The following is an 18,876-nucleotide window of genomic DNA, read 5'->3' as shown; positions in this document are numbered from 1 at the left end:
AACAGAAGATAATTACAAACAGCTGGAGTAACTCAGCGGGACAGGCGGCAACTCTGGAGGGAAGGAATGGGTCGAGACCCTTCTTCAGACCTCATTGTTGTCACTCGAGCTAAAGGAGGCATGCTGCCAACCCTCTCGAATGTCACCTATCAAATGAGATCACTTGTTATCCTTAAATCTGTTGATGCAGGTAACTCGAGTCATTCAGTACTGCGGTCGGAATGGAGGAGAACGTTAGCAGTGGCCATGAACTGCCTTCATACAAGAGGAAAGACAAGTCAAAGTGCTCCTGCTCAATGGAAGTGACCAGTGTGGAACCAAAGGAGGTCCAGTGGACCGACGCAGACTTGCACCAGCTCATGGACCAGGGAAAGCAAATGAAGGAGAACGAGGTCTTCCTGCCAGTTTCCACCTACGACGCCTCTCCGGCCATGCAGGACTCTGTCCTGCCAGAGCAGAACAACGAGGCATTCCACGCACTGCACCAGGGGAAGACCAGCCAACATGGAGCCAACGAGGAGATCCCCCAATACGATGTGACACTGATGGAAGAAAAACTTCAGCCCATAGAACAGCAGCTTCAATATCTGCTGAAAAAGGCAGAGGAGTTCCAGACACACCTGGTCTACAGGTAAATTAAAAATATGAAAATACATTTTTCCCTCATTTGGTGTCCTGGCAGATTCATTCCATCTGCACAGTCCTTTACTTTAACATTCGATCTATACTGACTGAGGGTCTCGACCCGAAACGTCACCCATTCCTTCTCTCCAGCGATGCTGCCTGACCCGCTGAGCTACTCCTGCGTTCCTTGTCTACTTACTGGCATTGACAAGTATCCATAGTCTTCCAAAACCACAATGCTAAAAAAAATTCATAATCCTCCTGGAATTTGGTTTAGTTTCAAGTTGCTGCCTCACAGCTCCAGCGACCCAGAGTTTGTACGTTCTCTCCCTGTGACCTGCGTGGGTTTTCTCCGGGTGCTCCGGTTTCCTCCCACGCTCCAAAGACAGAAAGGTGTTTGTAGGTTAAATGGCTTTGATAAAAATTGTAAATTGACCCCAGTGTACAGGATAGTACTAACGTACAGTAATTACTGGTCGGCACGGACTCGGTGGGCCATAGGGGCCTGTTTCCACACTGTCTCTAAATTAAAAGACTAAGACTACGCCACCATTCAATCATGATTGATCTATCTTTCCCTCTCAAAACCATTCTCCTGCCTTCTCCCAATAACCTAACGTTCTATACATTCATATATAACTATATAACTAAATCCATAGTTCTAAATAAATGTACAAGCAATTTAGAAGGTTGAGGGGGGATCTTATAGAAACTTACAAAATTCTTAGGGGGTTGGACAGGCTAGATGCAGGAAGATTGTTCCCGATGTTGGGGAAGTCCAGAACAAGGGGTCACAGTTTAAGGATAAGGGGGAAGTCTTTCAGGACCGAGATGAGAAAGTTTTTTTTACACGCTGTGAGTGGTGAATCTGTGGAATTCTCTGCCACAGAAAGTAGTTGAGGCCAGTTCATTGGCTATATTTAAGAGGGAGTTAGATGTGGCCCTTGTGGCTAAAGAGATCAGGGGGTATGGAGAGAAGGCAGGTACAGGATACTGAGTTGGATGATCAGCCATGATCATATTGAATGGCGGAGCAGGCTCAAAGGGCCGAATGGCCTACTCCTGCACCTATTTTCTATGTTTCTATGTGTCTATTCATCTCAATAGCCACTTACCTTCCTTTTAGATCACTTGACTGAAGAATCTCAGAATTCACTCTTAATCGAGAGCATGGCCTACTCATACTTTCTCCTTATTAGGGCAATCTCGTCATCCTGTGGATCAACCTCGTTTATCTACACTGGCAATTCCTAAAGCTGGCAAATTTGCACCTGTGCTGATGCAGTAAAGTCCTGCAGTTTGACCAAGATTTGTTCAAGTACACCCCATTAAAAAACACCGTAATATTTGCCTTTCTAGCTAATTGCTGCATGTTAACCCACATTAAAGTGGAAGCCCCATTGAGCAAGGTCTCACCACCTTACAAGGATGTTGCCAGGACTCGAGGGCCTGAGCTACAGGGAGGTTGAGCAGGCTGGGACTCTATTCCTTGGAGTGCAGGAGGATGAGGGGTGATCTTACAGAGGTGGACAAAATCATGGGGGGAAAAGATCAAGTAAATGCAGAGTCTTTTACCCAAAGTAGGGGAATCAAGAACCAGAAGTATAAGAAGATAACTGCAGATGCTGGTACAAATCGAAGGTTTTTATTCACAAAATGCTGGAGTAATTCAGCAGGTCAGGCAGCATCTCGGGAGAGAAGGAATGGGTGACGTTTCGGGTCGAGACCCTTCTTCAGACTGATGTCGGGGGCAGGACAAAGGAAGGATATAGGTGGAGACAGGAAGATGGAGGGAGATCTGGGAAGGAGGAGGGGACGGGAGGGACAGAGGAACTATCTAAAGTTGGAGAAGTCGATGTTCATACCACTGGGCTGCAAACTGCCCAGGCGAAATATGAGGTGCTGTTCCTCCAATTTCCGGTGGGCCTCACTATGGCACTGGAGGAGGCCCATGACAGAAAGGTCAGACTGGGAATGGGAGGGGGAGTTGAAGTGCTCGGCCACCGGGAGATCAGTTTGGTCAATGCGGACCGAGCGCAGGTGTTCAGCGAAACGATCGCCGAGCCTGCGCTTGGTTTCGCCAATGTAAATAAGTTGACATCTAGAGCAGCGGATGCAATAGATGAGGTTGGAGGAGGTGCAGGTGAACCTTTGTCTCACCTGGAAAGACTGTTTGGGTCCTTAGATGGAGTTAAGGGGGGAGGTAAAGGGACAGGTGTTGCATCTCGTGCGGTTGCAGGGGAAAGTGCCCGGGGTTAGGGTGGTTTGGGTAGGAAGGGACGAGAGGACCAGGGAGTTACGGAGGGAACGGTCTCTGCGGAACGCAGAGAGGGGAGGGGATGGGAAGATGTGGCCAGTGGTGGGGTCCCGTTGTAGGTGACGGAAATGTTGGTGGATGATTCGTTGGATCCGCTGGCTGGTGGGGTGGAAGGTGAGAACGAGGGGGATTCTGTCCTTGTTGCAAGTGGGGGGAGGGGGAGCAAGAGCGGAGCTGCGGGATGTAGAAGAGACCAGAAGACATGGGTTTAAGGTTACCCCTCGGGTGGAAAGATTTAATAGGAACCCGAGGGGTAACCTTTTCCACACAAAGGGTGGTGGGTGTATGGAATGAGCTGCCCGAGGTAATTGAGGCAGATATTAATTTTAAAAACATTTAGACAGGTACATGGATAGGCTGGGGATGGGGTCGGCCCGCTGTGGACCTTTCACCGTCCGGCGCGGCCTGGAACGTGGCAACTACAACAGCCTGACCACGGGAGAAGACGGCAGGGGAAGAGAAAAGACATTGTGGCCTTCCATCACAGTGAGGAGGGGACTGGAGGAGACTCACTGTGATGGATGTTTCTTTTTTTTTGTGTTTTGTATTGGTTGGGGTTGTGTAATTTGCTTATTTTATTGCTCTTATTGTTGGACTGTGTGTGGGTGACGAAATCTCGTCCAAAAGACTTGTTTTTTGGATGACAAATAAAGATATCATGAATCATGAATCATCATCATGATGGGGTTAGAGGGCCAAAGGCAGGCAGGTGGGACTAGTGGTGTACCTTGATTTTCAGAAAGCCTTTGACAAGGTTCCACATTGGGGGTTAGTGGGCAAAATTAGAGCACATGGTATTGGAGGTAGGGTACTGACATGGATAGAAAATTGGTTGACAGACAGAAAGCAAAGAGTGGGGATAAATGGGTCCCTTTCAGAATGGCAGGCAGTGACCAGTGGGGTACCGCAAGTGATGAAACAAAGTGATGAACAACATAAGTGATGAAACAATTATCCTCCAGTCCACATGTAAGGTGTTGCTGTCTTGTTGCTTAAACAACAACTTGCAGTGACTAGTGGGGTACCGCAAGGCTCGGTGCTGGGACCGCAGCTATTTACAATATACATTAATGACTTGGATGAAGGGATTAAAAGTACCATTAGCAAATTTGCAGATGATACAAAGCTGAGTGGTAGTGTGAACTGTGAGGAAGATGCTATGAGGTTGCAGGGTGACTTGGACAGGTTGTGTGAGTGGGCGGATGCATGGCAGATGCAGTTTAATGTGGATAAGTGTGAGGTTATCCACTTTGGTGGCAAGAATAGGAAGGCAGAGTATTATCTGAATGGTGTCAAGTTAGGAACAGGGGACGTACAACGAGATTTGGGTGTCCTAGTGCATCAGTCACTGAAAGGAAGCATGCAGGTACAGCAGGCAGTGAATAAAGCCAATGGAATGTTGGCCTTCATAACAAGAGGAGTTGAGTATAGGAGCAAAGAGGTCCTTCTGCAGTTGTACAGGACCCTAGTGAGACCGCACCTGGAGTACTGTGTGCAGTTTTGGTCTCCAAATTTGAGGAAGGATATTCTTGCTATTGAGGGCGTGCAGCGTAGGTTTACTAGGTTAATTCCCGGAATGGCGGGACTATCATATGTTGAAAGACTGGAACGACTAGGCTTGTATACACTGGAATTTAGAAGGATGAGAGGAGATCTTATCGAAACGTATAAGATTATTAAGGGGTTGGACACGTTAGAGGCAGGAAACATGTTCCCAATGTTGGGGGAGTCCAGAACAAGGGGCCACAGTTTAAGAATAAGGGGTAGGCCATTTAGAACGGAGATGAGGAAACACTTTTTCAGTCAGAGAGTTGTGAATCTGTGGAATTCTCTGCCTCAGAAGGCAGTGGAGGCCAATTCTCTGAATACATTCAAGAGAGAGCTGGATAGAGCTCTTAAGGATAGCGGAGTCAGGGGGTATGGGGAGAAGGCAGGAACGGGGTACTGATTGAGAATGATCAGCCATGATCACATTGAATGGCGGTGCTGGCTCGAAGGGCTGAATGGCCTCCTCCTGCACCTATTGTCTATTGTCTATAGTGTAGATGGGTCGTGTTGGTCAACATGGGCAAGTTGGGCCGAAGGGCCTGTTTCTATGATCATGTCGTTGTCTGCATTGTCGTGTTTTTGTGCTTCCATCCCTACAGCAGAGACAGGATCCACAATGAAGAGTTTGCTCGGGCTGTGCCGATCTTTGTGAAAACCTGCCAGCCGTACTTTGCCTACCTGGAGTCCACAGCGAGGAGCCTCCATTCCGACAGGAAGCCTCTTCCCGAGTACATCCAGAAGCGGGTAATGCTTTAGGTGTGAGGTGGCAATGTGCGCGAACGATAGGTTCCAGAGTTTGTTCTGCTCACCCCGACTGACATGTCAAGCCAAGTCAATTTTTATTTGTATAGCACATTTAAAAACAACCCACGTTGACCAAAGTGCTGTACTTTAGCGGCACGGTGGCGCAGCGGTAGAGTTGCTGCCTTACAGCGAATGCAGCGCCGGAGACTCAGGTTCGATCCTGACTACGGGCGCCGTCTGTACGGAGTTTGTACGTTCTCCCCGTGACCTGCGTGGGTTTTCTCCGAGATCATCGGTTTCCTCCCACACTCCAAAGACGTACAGGTATGTAGGTTAATTGGCTGGGCAAATGTTTAAAAAAAATTGTCCCTAGTGTGTGTAGGATAGTGTTAATGTGCAGGGATCGCTGGGCGGCGCGGACCCGGTGGGCCGAAGGGCCTGTTTCCGCGCTGTATCTCTAAATCTAAATCTAAAATCTAAACATCAGTTCAGGTACTAAGAAACGAACATACAATGGCACACAAACATAACAGCACATACATAAACAGTTCACAGCCCCCCCCTCAGAGGGCCTCAAACGCTAGGGAGTAGAAATAGGTTTTAAGCCTGGAATTAAAGGAGTCGATGGAGGGGGCAGTTCTGATGGGGAGAGGGATGCTGTTCCACAGTCTAGGAGCTGCAACCGCAAGAGTGCGGGTCATGGGGAGAACGACCAAACTCCGGACAGACAGCACCCGCAGTTGGGATGGAACCGGGCCTCCGGCGCTGCAAGGCAGAAACTCTAAGCCACCAAGCCGCCCGGTATAATGGCTTGGTGTAAATGTAAAATTGTCCCCTAGAGTGTGCGGGATAGTGTTAATGTGTGGGGAACGCTGTGGACTCGGTTGGACTTGGGGCCCATTTCCGCACTGAATCTCTAAAACTAAACCAAACTAGTGTTGAGCCTTGGCCCCATGTGGTCCACGCTGCCCGTTTGCAGTGTCCGCCTGTTAGGTACAGCAGGCAGTGAAGAAAGCCAATGGAATGTTGGCCTTCATAACAAGAGGAGTTGAGTATAGGAGCAAAGAGGTCCTTCTGCAGTTGTACAGGGCCCTAGTGAGACTGCACCTGGAGTACTGTGTGCAGTTTTGGTCTCCAAATTTGAGGAAGGATATTCTTGCTATTGAGGGCGTGCAGCGTAGGTTTACTAGGTCAATTCCTGGAATGACGGGACTGTCTTATGTTGACAGACTGGAGCGACTAGGCTTGTATACACTGGAATTTAAAAGGATGAGAGGGGATCTTATCGAAACGTATAAGATTATTAAGGGGTTGGACACGTTAGAGGCGGGAAACATGTTCCCAATGTTGGGGGAGTCCAGAACCAGGGGCCACAGTTTAAGAATAAGGGGTAGGCCATTTAGAACTGAGATGAGGAAAAACTTTTTCAGTCAGAGAGTTGTGAATCTGTGGAATTCTCTGCCTCAGAAAGCAGTGGAGGCCAATTCTCTGAATGCATTCAAGAGAGAGCTAGATAGAGCTCTTAAGGATAGCGGTGTCAGGAGGTATGGGGAGAAGGCAGGGACGGGGTACTGATTGAGAATAATCAGCCATGAACACATTGAATGGCGGTGCTGGCTCGAAGGGCCGAAGGGCCGAATGGCCTCCTCCTGCACCTATTGTCTATTGTCTACTTACTGTGTTCTCCCAGCTTTTGCAGTTCTCCCAGCAGCTGGCCTCGAGTCTGGAGCAGCTGGTTCTAATGTACGCATCCTTTGGCTTCATCTCTCTGGAGGAGACCGACCCCTGCAGGTAATAGGGACCCCTGCAGGTTTCCTGCACGGCGCTCGAGACGTAGATGCCGCGGGGGAAGACGGCGCGACCTCGTGTGTCAACCCAGCAATTCACCGTTTCGGGTCTGAAGAAGGGTCTCGACCCGAAACGTCACCCATTCCTTCTCTCCCCAGATGCTGCCTGACCCGCTGAGTTACTCCGGCCTTTCTGTGTCGACCAACAATTCATCCAGCAGCTTTGGAAGCAAAGCCACGCTTCGCAAGTTCACAAGTTCACGAAACAGAATTAGGCCATTCGGCCCATCAACTCTACTCCGCCATTTTAATCATGATTGATCTATCTTTCCTCCTCAACCCCCATTCTCCTCACAACCCCCGACACCCGTGCTGATCAAGGAATGACCATGTGTCACCCACTTCTCTGCAACCATCACACAAGACGGGCGGTCACGGTGGCGCAGCGGTAGAGTTGCTGTGGGTTCGATCCCGACTGCGGGTGCTGCCTGTACGGAGTTTGTACGTTCTCCCCGTGACCTGCGTGGGTTTTCTCCGAGATCTTCGGTTTCCACCCACACTCCAAAGACGTACAGGTTTGTAGGTTAATTGGCTTGGTAAACGTAAAAATTGTCCCTAGTGGGTGGAGGATAGTGTTAATGTGCGGGGATCGCTGGTCGGCGCGGACCCGGTGGGCCAAAGGGCCTGTTTCCGTGCTGTATCACTAAACTAAAGATGAACCAAACAGGGTCAGATACCTTCAAGTAGGGCAACAAATCAGTCGAGGCTTTGTTGTCCTATTAGCAACACTGAATCTTTATTACAAATTCAGATAAGTAAATTTAACATTTCTCAGCTGACATCGTGGGATTTGATCTCTTCATAAATCAAATCCTTTTCCCAGGTTGGGCAGATTCTAAAACGGAGGATTTAGAGGTTTAGAGATTTTGAGGTTATTGGAGGGTATCAGAGGTTATGGGAAGAAGGCAGGAGAATGGGGTTTGGAGGGAGAGATAGATCAGCAGTGATTGAATGGCGGAGAAGACTTGATGGGCTGAATGGCCTAATTCTGCTCCTATCACTGATGATATAATTAAGGCAAGAGGAGAGAGATTTTAGAGGGACTTTGGGGAAATGTTTTTCATTGTGTTATCCGAATCTGGAATGAACTGCCAGAAGAACTTGCAGAAGTGAATACAATTACAACTCAAGACATTTGGGCAGATATGGATAGGAAACGTTTAGACGAATTTGGGCCAAATGGGCCAACTTGGTCATCATACAAACATAGAAAATAGGTGCAGGAGTAGGCCATTCGGCCCTTCGTGCCAGCACTGCCATACATCATGATCATGGCTGATCATCCACAATCATATCATATCATATCATATATATACAGCCGGAAACAGGCCCTTTCGGCCCACCAAGTCCGTGCCGCCCAGCGATCCCCGCACATTAACACTATCCTACACCCACTAGGGACAATTTTTTTTACATTTACCCAGCCAATTAACCTACATACCTGTACGTCTTTGGAGTGTGGGAGGAAACCGAAGATCTTGGAGAAAACCCACGCAGGTCACGGGGAGAACGTACAAACTCCTTACAGTGCAGCACCCGTAGTCAGGATCGAACCTGAGTCTCCGGCGCTGCATTCGCTGTAAAGCAGCAACTCTACCGCTGTGCTACCGTGCCAATCAGTACCTTGTTTCCCCCAAAATCCCTTGATCATGGACAAGATGGGACAAAGTGGGTCTTTCCATGTTGTACAGCTCTCCAATCTTAGTCTAGGCCTTGGGATGGCACTGCAGTGGCATGACCAAGGTACAAACCAACCCCTTCCCACCCAACCTCCAACACTACTTTGCCATTTGTCAAAACAATTAAACTACATTAATAGGAATCATTGTCCTTTCTTCGCAAAGGAATTTCCAACCTCCAGTAGCCCAAGTTATCCAAACGTTCACAACCCATTGAAAATATTACAAATTCAGATACTTAAATTTAACATTTCTCAGCTGAAATAGTAGGATTTGACTTGTTCATAAATCAAATCCTTTTCCCAGGTTGGGCAGATTGTAAAACAGAGGATTTAGAGGTTTAGAGATTTAGTGGTTATGGGGAGAAGGCAGGAGAATGGGGTTAGGAGGGAGAGATAGATCAGCCGTGATTGAATGGCGGGGTAGACTTGATGGGCCGAATGGCTTAATTCTGCTTCTATCACTGGTGATATAGAATTAAGGAAAGAGGGGAGAGATTTTAGAGGGACCTTCGGGAAATATTTTTCATTTTTCAAAATATACAGCTGGACAGGAAGCATCTATGAGATAAACTACCAACATTTGGATGATCAGCCATGATCACAATGAATGGCGGAGCTGGCTCGAAGGGCCGAATGGCCTCCTCCTGCATCTATTTTCTATGATTCCATTTCAGTGAGACACTTTACAAATTTAATCAAATTTGGAGTCCAAACAAGTTAGCAGAAAGTTACTCACATTTACATAAAAAGCATTCAGAACAAAGGGTCTCGACCTGAAACGTCCCCATTCCTTCTCTCCAGAGATGCTGCCTGTCCCGCTGAATTACTCCAGCATTTGTGTCTATCTTTGGTTTAAACCAGCATCTGCAGTTCCTTCTTACACACCCACATCCTCTCTAGATCCAGCCTTTCTCTACTTCTTCAACACAAAGTTAGTTTTTCTCTCTCTCTCTCTCTCCCTCTCTCCCTCTCTCCCTCTCTCCCTCTCTCTCCCTCTCTCTCTCTCCCTCTCCCTCCCCCCAAGCCCTGCCTTGTAGTTATCAATGCATGGAGAGGTTCCCTCCTACATTACCACCAATTCGGAACATCTCAATTAATTCCCCTGTTAACCTTCAGGAGCTCCAAGGACAAACCACCACACCTTGGATTATTTTAGACGGGGCACTTTCGTCAGCATGAACGAGTTGGGCCGAAGGGCCATTTCTGTGCAGTATGACCATAATTCCACTTTTCCCCTCAATCTCAAGAGTGTTTTGTTGATATATGTCCCAGATAGAACAATGAAATTCTTCCTTGCTGCTGCACAACAGAATATGTAAACATCTCCCCCACCTAGCCAAGATTTGCCCCCATTCCCGAGCTCTGTTTCAGTAAACCCCCACACAATAGACAATAGGTGCAGGAGTAGGCCATTCGGCCCTTCGTGCCAGCACCGCCATTCAATGTGATCATGGCTGATCATTCACAATCAGTACCCCGTTCCTGCCTTCTCCCCATACCCCCTGACTCCGCTATCCTTAAGAGCTCTATCTAAATTAGCTCTCTCTTGAATGCATTCAGAAAATTGGCCTCCACTGCCTTCTGAGGCAGAGAATTCCACAGATTCACAACTCTCTGACTGAAAAAGTTTTCCCTCATCTCCGTTCTAAATGGCCTACCCCTTGTTCTTAAACTGTGTGGCCCCTGGTTCTGGACTCCCCCCAACATTGGGAACATGTTTCCTGCCTCTAACGTGTCCAACCCCTTAATAATCTTATACGTTTCGATAAGATCCCCTCTCATCCTTCTAAATTCCAGTGTGTACAAGCCTAGTCGCTCCAGTCTTTCAACATTGAGAGAGAAAGTACTGAGAGACTGATAATAAACCAGGTCAGGTTGCGAAAGTACCAAATATTAGCTTCATTCCAGGAAGCATGCAAGAGACACGAAAATATTCATTCCCTCGCTCCTAAGCGCGCGCCACTTCAGTTTTAAAGAACCTTTTTTGCCTTTCCAGCATCTCCTACTTCTACAGAGGAGAGTTCCGCCTTGGCCAGTGGTTTCGCGTTTCCATCTATCGGTACTGCATGCCGGTCCCGTACACGGTGGCGAGGGAGCCAAGCCTGCTCTTCAAGAAAATCCGGTGGAACGTGGACACCAGCGAAGGGCCCACCTTTGGAGATGCGACAGAACCAAGCACAGAGTAGTAAGTGTGTGTGTAAGGGGAGGCTTCGGGTCAGCCGACACTCGCTGGAGGGCTCGTGGACAATGAGCGATTAGGTGGCTCTTGTTCCATGGCCTCTTTTGGAAACTCTAGCGAGGGCAAACTTTCCCCAGTCAACGAATTCCCCAGGCAAAAGACAATAGGTGCAGGAGGAGGCCATTCGGTCCTTCGAGCCAGCACCGCCATTCAATGTGATCATGGCTGATCATTCTCAATCTGTACCCCGTTCCTGCCTTCTCCCCATACCCCCCGACTCCGCTATCCTTAAGAGCTCTATCCAGCTCTCTTGAATGCATTCAGAGAATTGGCCTCCGCTGCCTTCTGAGGCAGAGAATTCCACAGATTCACAACTCTCTGACTGAAAACGTTTTTCCTCATCTCAGTTCTAAATGGCCTACCCCTTATTCTTAAACTGTGGCCCCTTGTTCTGGACTCCCCCAACATTGGGAACATGTTTCCTGCCTCTAACGTGTCCAACCCCTTACTAATCTTATACGTTTCGATAAGATCTCCTCTCATCCTTCTAAATTCCAGTGTATGGATGGTGACCACTATTCCTCAATGGTGCTTTCATTGCCACATGTGTGAGGTGCAAACAGTGACATTATTTTCCTGCAAACAGTTTAGTAGAGTATTGCCTCGTCCAAGCCCATCCCCCAATTAGCAATATGTACAAAAAGAGTCCACTGATCCCGCATGCAAGCGGTGAAGAGGCATTGTAGGAAGTGCAATGATTTGTGTTGTAACATGCTACAATGAATGGAAGACCACCCAGGTGTTTTAGTGCCATGGTCAAGGCTTCTGGTTCATTGTCTCACCTGTCAAAAGGTTTTAAACTCCATTGGGATCATTGGGCTTTGTCTATGGAACTGATGCACTACAATACTGATGACATGGAAACATAGAAAATAGGTGCAGGAGTAGGCCATTCGGCCCTTTGAGCCTGCACCGCCATTCAATATGATCATGGCTGATCATCCAACTCAGTATCCCGTACCTGCCTTCTCTCCATACCCCCTGATCCCTTTAGCCACAAGGGCCACATCTAACTCCCTCTTAAATATAGCCAATGAACTGGCCTCAACTACCTTCTGTGGCAGAGAATTCCACAGATTCACCACTCTCTGTGTGAAAAAACACTTTCTCATCTCGCTCCTAAAAGACTTCCCCCTTATCCTTAAACTGTGACCCCTTGTTCTGGACTTCCCCAACATCGGGAACAATCTTCCTGCATCTAGCCTGTCCAACCCCTTAAGAATTTTGTAAGTTATGTTGACCATATTCTGCACTCTGTATCTTCCCCTTAGCTCTATCCATGGTACTTTAGTTTGACTTGACCTTGCCTCTCATCTGCTTGGATAGCTCGCAACAAAGCTTTTCACCGTACCTCAATGCATGTGGCAACAATATACCTAAACCATCCATTGGTCTCTATTGGGTTTAATAAGTAGCCCATGTTTCAGGATTTCACCCCTTCCCCCCCCCCCCCCCCCTCCCTCCCCCCCCCCCCCCCCTCCCCTCCCCCTCTCTAAATGACAGCAGGATAAACATTAAAAACATGGCAGATGAGATTGTAGCTACCGGTGGCACAGCGGTAGAGTCACTGCCTTACAGCGAATGCAGCGCCGGAGACTCAGGTTCGATCCTGACTATGGGCGCCGTCTGTACGGGGTTTGTACGTTCTCCCCGTGACCTGCGTGGGTTTTCTCCGAGATCTTCGGTTTCCTCCCACACTCCAAAGACGTACAGGTATGTACGTTAATTGGCTGGGTAAATGTTTAAAAATTGTCCCTAGTGTGTGTAGGATAGTGTTAGTGTGCGGGGATCGCTGGGCGGCGCGGACCCGGTGGGCCGAAGGGCCTGTTTCCGCGCTGTATCTCTAAAAAAATAATCTAAAAGCTTTTCACCGTACCTCAATGCATGTGACAACAATATACCTAAACCATTCATTGGTCTCTATTGGGTTTAATAAGTAGCCCATGTTTCAGGATTTCACCCCTTTCTCCCCCCTCCCCCACTTCCCAAATGACAGCAGGATAAACATTAAAAACATGGCAGATGAGATTGTAGCTAATGTTTCAATCGAGGGAAGAAGTCAAAAGATGACAATACCACTATGAGTTCATAGCGATCATGGTGAGACCACACCTGGTGTATTGTGTGCAGTTTTGGTCTCCTAATCTGAGGAAAGACGTTCTTGCCTTAGAGGGAGTACAGAGAAGGTTCACCAGATTGATCCCTGGGATGGCGGGACTTTCATATGAAGAAAGACTGGATAGACTAGGCTTGTACTCGCTGGAATTTAGAAGACTGAGGGGGGATCTTATAGAAACATATAAAATTCTTAAGGGGTTGGAGAGGCTAGATGCGGGAAGATTGTTCCCGATGTTGGGGGAGTCCAGAACCAGGGGTCACAGTTTAAGGATAAGGGGGAAGTCTTTTAGGACCAAGATGAGAAAACATTTCTTCACACAGAGAGTGGTGAGTCTGTGGAATTCTCTGCCACAGAAGGTAGTTGAGGCCAGTTCATTGGCTATATTTAAGAGGGAGTTAGATGTGGCCCTTTTTGCTAAAGGGATCAGGGGGTATGGAGAGAAGGCAGGTACAGGTTACTGAGATGGATGATCAGCCATGATCATATTGAATGGCGGTGCAGGCTCGAAGGGCCGAATGGCCTACTCCTGTACCTATTTTCTATGTTTCTATCATGCCTTCTGGTGTAGAGCATCCTACGGTTTCTGGTGCAAGGGGGGGGGGGGGGGGTGGGTAGCAGTGGATTTTTGACCGCTCGTGTCTGATGGAGTTGTCAGTCTACCACCACTGTCCCATTGTCATCCGCTGCAGTTATTTCCTGTGCTACAAGGAAGCAAGTCAAGCGATGGACAACCAGCAACAGGGAACCAAAGGGGCATCATCAACCACAGGCAAAAGCAGGAGACTCTGGTCCATCGGTCGTTGGGTTCAGGTAGAACCTGCCCCAGAGGAAACTGACCTCCTTTGCTGGTAACTACTGTTAATGAGCTTTAAAAAAGATGACAAATATATCTAAGTAATATCTAGGAAGGAACTGCTGATGCTGGCTTACATTGAAGGCAATTCGAGTTTCACTGTACCTTAATTGGAACACGAGACAATAAACAGATCTTTGAACCTTTGAAGGTATTTATTTCACAAAATGCTGGAGTAACTCAGCGTGTCAGGCAGCATCTCAGGAGAGAAGGAATGGGTGATGTTCTGAAGTCTGAAGAAGGGTCTCGACCCGAAACGTCACCCATTCCTTCTCTCCTGAGATGCTGCCTGTCCCGCTGAATTACTCCAGTATTTTGTGAAATAAATACCTTCGATTTGTACCAGCATCTGCAGTTATTTTCTTACAATCTTTGAACCTTTGAAGTCGGCATGAATGGTCTCGACCCGAAACGTCACCCATTCCTTCTCTCCAAGATGCTGCCTGACCCGCTGAGTTACTCCAGCATTTTGTGATACCTTTGAAGATAGACATAAAATGCTGGAGTAACTCAGCGGGGACAGGCAGCATCTCTGGAGAGAAGGAATGGGTGACGTTTCGGATCGAGACCCTTCTTCAGTCTGAATTTTTTAAGTGTAAATGTGAGTAACTTTCTGCTAACTTGTTTGGACTCCAAACTTGATTAAATTCGTGGTCATGTGTTTCCGGCCCTGCTTTGTTCTGGCCTTTTCTTAACCTCCAGCTCCCTCCCCCCTACTTTCAGTTTGAAGAAGGGTCCCGGCCCCTCGAGTTGGAGGGGTGGCAGCCAAACATGTCCGGCTCTGCTTGCTCCTGCTTCTCCGGGTGGAATGAAATCAGGCAAGCAGAAGCAAGGCCCGGCTTATAAAGATCAGGACAAGTAACTGGAGTGTCCAATTCCCACAAAAAAGCTTGCACAACACTCTACCAAAACACCAAGAGTTCTTCAGTCGGGCCAGTTCTTTGGCCAAAGCGTTAACTCAGGACACAAGTAACTACTTGTTGTAGGGTCCCGACCCAAAACACCACCCATCCCTCCCCCCCCCCCCCCCCCCCCCAGAGATGCTGCCTGATCTGCTGAGTTACTCCATCACAAGTTCCTACATCTCAATTGGGAATCAGAGCATCTCATTCCTTTATGGGGAGGGGGAGGAAAGAAAGAAAAATGGCCACACTACCACGGCACAGCGGTACAGCGGTAGAGTTGCTGCCTTACAGCGAATGCAGCGCCGGAGACCCGGGTTCCATCCCGACTACGGGCGCCGTCTGTGCGGAGTTTGTACGTTCTCCCCGTGACCTGCGTGGGTTTTCTCCCAGATCTTCGGTTCCCTCCCACACTCCAAAGACGTACAGGTATGTAGGTTAATTGACTGGGTAAATGTAAAAATTGTCCCTCGTGTGTGTAGGATAGTGTTAATGTGCGGGGATCGCTGGGCGGCGCGGACCCGGTGGGCCGAAGGGCCTGTTTCCGCGCTGTATCTCTAAATCTAAAACTAGTCATGATCAGATCAAAACAGGATGGTCGGTTTCTTACAACTTCATTGGTAATGAATGTCTTTGCAAAAAAGTTCAGGGAAAGAACCACGATCTTCCCTCATGGTGTATCTGTGCACTGTAAATGGCTCGATTGTAATCACTTACTGACTGGACAGCACGCAGCGAAAGCTTTTCACTGTACCTCGGTACACGTGACACTACACTGATCTGTGACCGGAGAGGTTCTAGATGTGATCTCAGTGTGATGTGTTCCTATGGTTTCAGGTTTCTGTACAAGCAACCACGCGGAGACTACGAGCTCCTCGTCACCATTGGGTTTGAAGAACCAACGCAGATTGCTGCAACAGATCTCCTGGTGGACATCCTGATGACCCGGAGGGATACCACCGTCCCTGGGGCCTGCTCCTCCTCAAAACCAAAAGCATGCCCTTACCTGCAGGTCCTGGGTCACCTGGAGTCCGCCACTACCTGCCAAGTTGTTTCAGACGGGCTCAATGCAGACGCCTTTACAGGTTGACTTGGCCCTGGAGGCAGCTCTGGCCCACACCCAACTCTTCCTGGAATGGCTGGTCAACATCGAGTGTTTGAGCAAAGATTGGGGGGGGGGGGGTGGGGGGTAAAATATGCAGAACACTTACAATTCAGACTACCAAGTGACAATTCCAGTGTATAAACAAGTATTAAATGATTTTGATCGAGGTAATATGTTACGTTGTCAAATCACAATTTCTACGCATTGCAGATTAAAACTTGTACATGATGTACAGACTGTTGGAGGGTAGAATTCATGATTAGGGTCATTCTTCCTGAAGACACCAACCAACATGGATTTGTAACATTTAGAGACCTTGCTTTGATTGTTCAAATATAATGTCGTTGTTGGCATCTGTCTATCTGCAAGAGACAGACACAAGATGCTGGAGTAACTCAGCGGCATCTTTAGAGAGAAGGAATGGGTGACGTTTCGGGTCAAGACCCTTCTTCAGACCAAACCTTCTTCAGATCCTTCTCAACCCAAAACATCAGCCATTCCTTCTCTCCAGAGATGCTGCCTGTCCCGCTGAGTTACTCCAGCATTTTGTGCCCATCTTCGGTTGAAACCAGCATCTGCAGTTCCTTCCTACACATCCATGATAGATGATGGTGTAGCTTTGATGTTGTACCGCTTGGAGAGGGGAATGGTTCATCTGCGGTTGCATCTCCTGCTGTGGTTGACTAGGCCTATCCTTGGCAGGCCGACCCTCCCACGGGCGAGGTTGTCTCTGGGCGTTGGATTGGGGAGCGTGTTTCTGTTGCCGTCGACCATTGAGTGGCGTTGACGCCTGGCCTCCACACGCTATCCTAGTGCTTCATACCCACCTGGCGGTCCTTTCTCCATCTCCCCCAGTCCCCATCAGCCACTTCCCAGTTCAAATGTAGCATTGTCCACGATTGGGGCAAGATGGTGACCTGTCTAAACACTTGGACCAAAACATTTTTAGGACAAAAAAAAAAAAGAATTGATCATGGCTAGTGTGGAGAGGCAAGCACAATGGAAGGCATGTGGCAAGAACAATTTTCAGATGTTTAATTTCGGAAGATGAAAGGGGTACTGGCGTGCCTCGCTGGGCAGGAGGCCCGACCAAATCACCAAGCCAAGGTTAGCAAATTGTCCCGCGAAGTTCTCTTAAAATAGAGGAGCTAGATAGCCAGCACGTGTACTGTCCACAATGCAACTCATTTCCTCAAAGGAGTTTTATTCACAGATGAAAGGACAGTGGAGCGGCACAGAGATGCAACAACAGTAGACTTGGTGCCTTGCAGCGGTAAAGACCCGGGTTCAATCATGAGACCAATAGATCGGGTAGATGCACAATCTTTTATCCAGAGTAGGGGAATCGAGGACCAGAGGACATAGTTTCAAGGTGAAGGGGAAAAGATTTAATAGGAATCCGAGGGGTAACATTTTCACACAAAGGGTGATGGAGGTAGTTGAGGCTGGGACTATCCCATCGTTTAAGAAACAGTTGGACAGGTACATAGACAGGACAGGTTTGGTTGGTTATGGACCAAGCACAGGCAAGTGGGACTAGGGTAACTGGGACATTGTTGGGCGAGTTGGGCCGAAGGGCCTGTTTCCACACTGTATCACTCTAATCTTGCTATTGAGGGCGTGCAGCGTAGGTTTACTAGGTTAATTCCCGGAATGGCGGGACTTTCATATGCTGAAAGACTGGAGCGACTAGGCTTGTATACACTGGAATTTAGAAGGATGAGAGGAGATCTTATCGAAACGTATAAGATTAGTAAGGGGTTGGACACGTTAGAGGCAGGAAACATGTTCCCAAAGTTGGGGGAGTCCAGAACCAGGGGCCACAGTTTAAGAATAAGGGGTAGACCATTTAGAACGGAGATGAGGAAAAACTTTTTTCAGTCAGAGAGTTATGAATCTGTGGAATTCTCTGCCTCAGGAGGCCAATTCTCTGAATGCATTCAAGAGAGAGCTGGATAGAGCTCTTAAGGATAGCGGAGTCAGGGGGTATGGGGAGAGGGCACGAACGGGGTACTGATTGAGAATGATCAGCCATGATCACATTGAATAGCGGTGCTGGCTTGAAGGGCCGAATGGCCTCCTCCTGCACCTATTGTCTATTGTCTAATCTTGACTATGGGTGCTGTCTGAGAGGGTGGGGGAAGAAAAGGAGTTGCCAGTGGTTACTTAAAATTGGAAAATTCAATGTTCATACCATTGGGTTGTAAGCTGCCCAAGATGTGCAGTTGCACAATCGTGCATGGTTTTACTAGGCAATCTTCTGTATGCAGTCAAGAGTCACATTTACACCCTTTAGAAATTTGCAAAATGGCTCAGATGCCGATGTAACTATTCCAGATACTCACACTAAACCCCAGACAGTCTTACTCGTTATCTTGCAACCTCACTTGCTTAAGAGAGAAAACAAAATGTTAGCAGCACACGTCCCCAGTTGGCGAAATGTTTCCCCTCTACAGCAAAGCCTTGTGCTTCTACAAGGCTAGGCAGACTTGGATACATTTGCACAGGTCTCCAGTTAGAGGAAATGGAGGCAATATTGTGGTCCAACACTGCTTCTATATGAAACAGAGAGTTTAGTAGCGGACTGGAAGAGGGCCAGTGGATTGTTTAATGCTAATTCTTGGAGGGGATTGATAGGTTCTTGATTCGGAAGGGATGTCAAAGATTACAGGGAGAAGGCAGGAAAATGGGGTTGAGAGAGAAAAAAAAAAAATCAGGCATGATTGAGTGATAGACTAGATGCCTAATTCTGCTCCAAGGTCTTATGAATCTCACTGCTGTATGCAGAGGTTTAAGTTCTAAGATCAGCCAAGACATAATTAGTTCAACCTTATCAAAAAGACGGTTAATTAACCAGCAACATTCAAGTTCACGGTCAATGTTATTTGAACCTCAAG

At 47.9% G+C, this 18,876-nt stretch overlaps 1 protein-coding gene across 1 annotated transcript; it reads left to right on the top strand.

Annotated features, from left to right (window-relative positions):
• The first annotated feature begins 221 nt into the window (after positions 1–221).
• On the top strand, positions 222–15,964 carry c37h19orf67 (chromosome 37 C19orf67 homolog). The gene is made up of 6 exons (XM_078429398.1): positions 222–631; positions 5,089–5,233; positions 6,924–7,024; positions 10,758–10,946; positions 13,809–13,967; positions 15,712–15,964. The coding sequence occupies exons 1-6, from the start codon at positions 222–224 to the stop codon at positions 15,962–15,964; spliced, it is 1,257 nt and encodes a 418-aa protein (XP_078285524.1).
• Positions 15,965–18,876: the final 2,912 nt, after the last annotated feature.

Source organism: Rhinoraja longicauda, chromosome 37 (assembly GCF_053455715.1).
Source record: "Rhinoraja longicauda isolate Sanriku21f chromosome 37, sRhiLon1.1, whole genome shotgun sequence".
NCBI lineage: Eukaryota > Metazoa > Chordata > Chondrichthyes > Rajiformes > Arhynchobatidae > Rhinoraja > Rhinoraja longicauda.
Note: the sequence above shows the minus strand (reverse complement) of the source record. Positions and strands in the feature narration are given on the sequence as shown.